Source organism: Nansenia antarctica (assembly GCF_963989245.1).
Source record: "Nansenia antarctica genome assembly, chromosome: 2".
Classification (NCBI taxonomy): Eukaryota; Metazoa; Chordata; class Actinopteri; order Argentiniformes; family Microstomatidae; genus Nansenia; species Nansenia antarctica.
In genome coordinates, this window is record NC_137675.1 from 6,254,750 (window position 1) to 6,260,684 (window position 5,935).

Genomic DNA, 5,935 nt, shown 5'->3' on the forward strand with positions numbered 1-5,935 from the left:
ATGAACCATAGGGTCATAAGAGGGAGAGAGAGGTGGGTGGGGGAGGGCTGAGAGGAACGGTGCTTTCTCTCTTTTTCCAGGAAATCTAGGGCACCAATTTGGTTGAGCAAATAAGTGTAAACAAATACCAAACAATTCAGAATCCTCTAGAGCAGGATGTTTATTGTACCTTGTCTTTACCAGTGTTTTTGGGAAACCACTGATATGATTATTCAAGTTTTGGAAACTCCCATTGGGTTATGTATGATGGCGTCTATTCACAAAAGCAGGACTGGCTGACTTTGCTATATTCTGTGCTTTTCTTTCTTGTTCATCCAAAGGGAAGGCCCCTGTCAGGCCGTGTCTGTGTTCATACCAGTCAGCTCTGACCATCACACTGAGGACTGCTCCTTCCACAAAAAGGTTCCAAAACCTTGCGCCACCTGAACAGTTTCTTCCGTGGCAATGGGCCTCACAAACAAGCCTCCTGTCTCTCATTGACTCTGGGACTTCCATTCCCCCCCCCCTTCCCCCCCCCCCCCTTTGCCACACACGCACACACACTTATTTATATTATTTAATGTTTAATATAATTTATATTACTTTTACATTACTCTAATTTACAGCCTACATAATTGTTGTTCTATTGCCCCTTTTGCCATTGTCTTTTTAAACTACTTTTGCTTATATATTATTGTTTTGCTTGTTTATTGTTTTCTATGCACCAACCTCACCAAGTAAATTTCCTGTATGTGCAAATATACCTGGCAATAAAAATAATTCTGATTCTGATTCTGATAAATGGCTTGCACCAAAGACTCAGTTACAAAACAATACAAAACCAATCTTTATTTTCATTCACATCATATCAGAAATGACAGAAATGTCACAACAACTTACAGCTTCTGCTTATGACTTGGAGAACGGGAGGAATATACAAAACAGGACTGATCTTTCATCGAAATTCATGACAGACACGACACAGCACCTTGACCCTCGGATATCCATGGTGATCGATGGTAAAGTATTGGGATCCTCATCAGGACCATTGTGTTTTCATGGTGGACAGTAGGAATCCTCATCAGGACCATTGTGTTTTCATGGTGGACAGTAGGAATCCTCATCAGGACCATTGTGTTTTCATGGTGGGCAGCAGGCCCACAGACAGGGTTTGGACGGCTTGAAGGCGCTCCTGATACAGAGCGTGGAACGCCTGGGCTAGACTCACAAAGGGCGCCTCGCAGTTCTCTATCTCCTTCTGCAAGACACACACACACACACACACACACACACAGATGGTTACAGTGTTTAGAGGGCTTCACGGTCTTCAACTCCAACAATCCCTCCAGGGTCATTGCATGATCACACGTGTCCAGGTTTGGGTTCACTTACTGCGGACGTCTCGTGGTACTCCAGGCCCTGGCTTTGGGCCCACCCCTGGGCCACGGAGGTCTCCACCTCTCTCCTCGAAGACAGGTCGGACTTGTTACCTACCAGCACCCCTGGACAGCACACACACACACAAACAACACATAGTATATCGATTATGACATAAACTGTCCTCAAAGATAACCATGGTCATGTACCTCCACAGAGGGGGGGGGGGGGGGGGGGGTCTGGACTGCAGTGTGCGGCTGATTTAGGCTTCCCGTACCTGGGACTTGCAGGCCCTGGCAGTGGGCCCTGACTCTCTCCAGCCAGCGTCCACAGCTGCTGAAGGACGGCTCACTGCTCACGTCAAACACCAGGCACAGAACGGACGGCTGGCCCCACTACACACACACACCCAGAGAGGTGGAGGGGAGGAGAGAGGAAGGGAGGGAGGGGGCCGAGATGGAGGCAAGGGGAGAGAGAGAGCGAGAGAAACAGGGAGATAGAAAGGAGGTTAAGAAAGACAGAGATCGACAAAATAAATCCCTTTTTATTTTGCAAAGAAATACACTCTGTTCTATATTCTGGGTTGTATATTCTCTAGGTTGTATAGGTTGTATATTCTCTAGGTTGTTCTCTAGGTTTCATGAAGATCATTTGAGAGATGGCCTCACCAGCTTCTCACATGCTTCAGCAAATGTCTCCCTCCCTGCAGAGTCAAAGATGTATAGCTCCTGTGAAGACAGACAGACAGACAGAGAGAGAGAGACAGAGAGAGAGAGAGAGAGACGGTCAGTCAACCAGTCTGACCTATGACAGAACTCCATCCAGCCTCTTCCCTCTAGGGAGTACGGTATGGAGGGTAATGGGGAAGGGGGGGGCAGTAGTATGGACTCACCACACTGTCACTGGTCTCTGGGATGTTCACAGATTTCACCACCATCTCCACCCCAGAGGTCTGAAGAAGAACAACCACAGAGCAAAACACAAAACACAACCGTCACCAAAAAAAGCAGGGTTCACCGGGAGTTCGACTCGCCGCTAAACTCCGCTGCTGTCAATTAAAAAAAACAGAACAGATCCCGGGAGCGAACGCTTGTCATCACGACACCGATCACGTCCCGACCGTCTAGATCTAGAACAGCAGTCGGAGAAGACGGTGTAAGCTGTGACTCGTGACACGCCCCCATCCATCCATCCGGTGGATATCAGAGCAGTGATGACCTTGAAGGAGAGAGGAGGGAAGGATGGATGGCCCTTTTCATTTGGACCAAACACCACGCCGCGCTACGGCTCGGATGATGATCTGAGCCGTGACCACAGGAGCGTGACGGAAGAACGCCGCCCCAGAAGACAGACAGACACACACACACACACACACAACACGCACGTACCGCAGCCCTATAATACCAAGAAGGGTAATGAGCTGATGTGATGCATCGCAACACTCTCTCCCCAGAATGTCAATGAGAGCCTATTAGGCAGATATGAAGGGGAGCGTGGATGTAATGGGCGTTCTGATATTTAGGCGGCAGACGTGAGGTGAATGACAGAGGCTGTAGGGGGGGTGAGCCACCTGGCATCATCAACAGCCTGGACCAGACAAGACGGAGGGAGCGTGCCTTGAAACCTTGAAACCTTCAACAGGTCGTTGTGATTGTGATTGCCCCTATGGTGAAGAAATTGTTTTCTACTGAACGTGTGTGTGTGTGTGTGTGTGTGTGTGTTCTTGTTGTCTTACACAGGTTGTGTCTTCAGTAAAGCGGTTTGGGAGACGGAGGTGTGTGTGTGTGTGTGTGTGTGTGTGTGTGTGTGTCTCACCATGCTGTAGTTCTTCTGGAAGTGTGCTCCGTCGCTACGGAACATCTGAGACAGGGCACTCTTCCCCACAGCTGCATCCCCTACACAAGGAGAGGGAGAGGGGGAGAGGAGTGTGTGTGTGTGTGTGTGTGTGTGTGTGTGTGTGTGTGTGTGTGTGTGTGGTATGGGTGTGAGAGTGTGTGTGTGTGTGTGTGTGTGTGAGAGAGAGAGAGAGAGAGAGAGAGAGAGAGAGAGAGAGAGAGAGAGGGAGGGAGAGAGAGAGAGAGAAAGAGTTGCAAAGTATTGCTACTAATAACTACGAGATTAACTAATATTGCAAAAATGTTGCACTCTCTTTCCTACAGCAGAGTCATTAGCATTAGCTGGCAGATCACATGGAATGACATGCTAAGTTTCGAATATCGTTCTAAATCTTACCAACGAGAAGACACCTCGCTCTTAACTTCACCATACTGGAGTCGCAATTAGAAAATATATTCGACAGATAACATTCACATAAACTACTTCTTTTTAACTGTTTTTATTTTTGAAATGTCGAGGAGCCGCAACGTTATCTTCCTTCCGCCTCGGCAACATGGACACGACGCGTTTCTTAGCAACCTCTGACAGAAGCTGCTTCCATTGGCTACCCGTGCCGACGTATACGCACTGACGTCATCGTAAACCTATGTTAACTGTCTCACCGCTAGAGGGCAGCACTCCCCATGACTACAATGCGGGACTTGTAGACAATACATAGAATATGTGTTTATTAATACCCGAAGGTGTTGAAAATGGTCTGTTTAAAATGTCTAACATGAATTGATTTTTCAAAGCGACACACGCCAACAACATTTCGAAAGGTGCAATGAGTTTGTAAGTCTGTTGACCAAATTGTACAGCCTTAGGCCTGTCAGTAAACCTTGAACCCTGCATACCCGAAAAACACTCAGAAGAACCCGACAGATCACCTATCAATCCAACCATTGTATTGAATAATCATCTTCAAGAAACCCTTTTTAAAAATATAATCGCCTCTTCCAGCCTCTTTTATTCTTCAAAGCACAGTGTGCAGTCTAGCCTATCGTGTAAAGTCAAGTCATATCTTGTTTATTTGTAAATACATTGAATAATAATGACGATGCAGCGAAAAGCATACGTTCTACAATGTAACGAGGATAATATATCAAATATAAACACCAGTATTGGGATTGTCTTTATGCTATGACAGCCGTTTATGCAGTATATTATGTCCCCTTATGTCCCTCTCCCTGTCCCTGCCCTTATGACAAATGTGGAGCACGTGACTCCTCGTGGGGTCCTTGATGCTGCTGAGCGGGAGCGCGCAGCCCTTATGATTGTGGGTAGGCGGTTACGCGCAGCCCTTCTGATTGTGGGTAGGCGGTTACGCGCAGCCCTTATGATTGTGGGTAGGCGGTTACGCGCAGCCCTTCTGATTGTGGGTAGGCGGTTACGCGCAGCCCTTCTGATTGTGGGTAGGCGGTTACGCGCAGCCCTTATGATTGTGGGTAGGCGGTTACGCGCAGCCCTTATGATTGTGGCTAGGCGGTTACGCGCACAGGCACATTTTTCACTCGGAGGCTTTTGACAGAGAAGACGCGCTCGTACGCACTGCCTCCTCGACCCCCTCCTCCCTCTCTCTTCCGTTACTCACCCTTGTATATCTGAGAGAGAGAGAGAGAGAGAGAGAGACGCGGAGGAGAAACCCACTTTTGAAAAATAGGATAGGCCAGGAGGATAGAGAGAGACTAAACGATAAGAGGGAGACACATTTATTACAACCGTTATCTGAAGAATTAGGGACCACCAAATCCTCGAGAAAGAACGCTCTGTATCCGAACGAAACATATCTCTCTTTTTTTTTTGCAGCACTTGCACCTTTTACTCCAAGAGTCGAAGAAGGGGGGAGAGAGAGAGAGAGAGAGAGGACCAAGAGGGGGCCCAATAATGGAGGGGATGGCATATGGAGCGGGGAAGGCTGGAGGAGCTTTCGACCCCATCACGTTCTTCCAGCAGCCTCACACTATCCTCCGCATCGTGTCTTGGGTGAGTAGCTCCTACTAACGGTACCCTGCGATGCCAGCTCTGTTCCATCACCCAGGGGGTCCCGACGGACGGACTGGCATCTGGTAACGGTCCGCTGGGGACGTGGTGCGTCCCCGTCTCTCTCTCTCTCTCTCTCTCTCTCTCTCTCTCTCTCTCTCTCTCTCTCTCCTCTCTCTCTCTCTCTCTCTCTCTCTCTCTCTCTCTCTCTCTCTCTCTCTCTCTCTCTCGCTGTCCCACGTCCCAATGTCGCCGTGTGCGCTGACTCGGCTCATTAATATTGCTTTTCATAAATAAATACGATACATGTGTGGACTTTGAGTCCTAGAAGCTCAGCTGTCATAGCTAGAGCGCCTATGTTCTGTTTCTGCATGCGGCAGATCAAGACGCGTGATTAGGATAGGATGGACAGCGGCTTGATAGAGAGAGAGAGAGAGAGAGAGAGAGAGAGAGAGAGAGAGAGAGAGAGAGAGAGAGAGAGAGAGAGAGAGAGAGAGAAGACCGTGGATGTACTAAAACGTTAGAAGGTCAATGTTGATTGTATATTATTCCTCATCCTGCTATTAGTTGCATTTCTCCGTTTTTTTCGACTCCAAAACCGGGCGTGTTGACGCGCAGAGCGTGGCCGCTTCCCTGGCCTTTCACCACACTGGGAGCGTCTCTCCGCACGGCCGTGTCCACGTTGGTTTACTTTCTCTGCTTAGTCAGATAATAATAATAA

General features: G+C 48.3%; 2 protein-coding genes across 2 annotated transcripts in view; one reads left to right on the plus strand and one right to left on the minus strand.

The window, feature by feature from the left end:
• Positions 1-930: 930 nt before the first annotated feature.
• On the minus strand, positions 931-3,731 carry ift27 (intraflagellar transport 27 homolog (Chlamydomonas)). Its single transcript, XM_080523718.1, has 7 exons — positions 3,589-3,731; positions 3,172-3,251; positions 2,249-2,308; positions 2,025-2,084; positions 1,634-1,751; positions 1,372-1,481; positions 931-1,237 (listed from the first exon to the last, which is right to left on the minus strand). Exons 1-7 carry the CDS (start codon positions 3,620-3,622, stop codon positions 1,103-1,105), a joined length of 597 nt encoding a protein of 198 aa, XP_080379844.1. The 5' UTR covers positions 3,623-3,731; the 3' UTR covers positions 931-1,102.
• A 1,387-nt stretch (positions 3,732-5,118) lies between these two features.
• Positions 5,119-5,935, plus strand: part of syngr1b (synaptogyrin 1b) — a gene marked incomplete at both ends in the record, with an annotated part of 23,789 nt that continues 22,972 nt past the window's right edge. The window contains 1 exon segment of the mRNA XM_080522614.1: positions 5,119-5,217. Coding sequence (XP_080378740.1) covers positions 5,119-5,217 — 99 coding nt within the window.

Bases quoted from the DNA above. Each gene is read 5' to 3' on its own strand.
- ift27 (XM_080523718.1), bottom strand. From the start codon at position 3,622: ATGGTGAAGTTAAGAGCGAGGTGTCTTCTCGTTG. The intron at 2,309-3,171 runs GTGAGACACACA...GTTCTTCTTCAG, and splicing joins TCCAGAAGAACTACAGCATG to ACCTCTGGGGTGGAGATGGT. The intron at 1,238-1,371 runs GTAAGTGAACCC...TGTGTCTTGCAG, and splicing joins AGTACCACGAGACGTCCGCA to AAGGAGATAGAGAACTGCGA.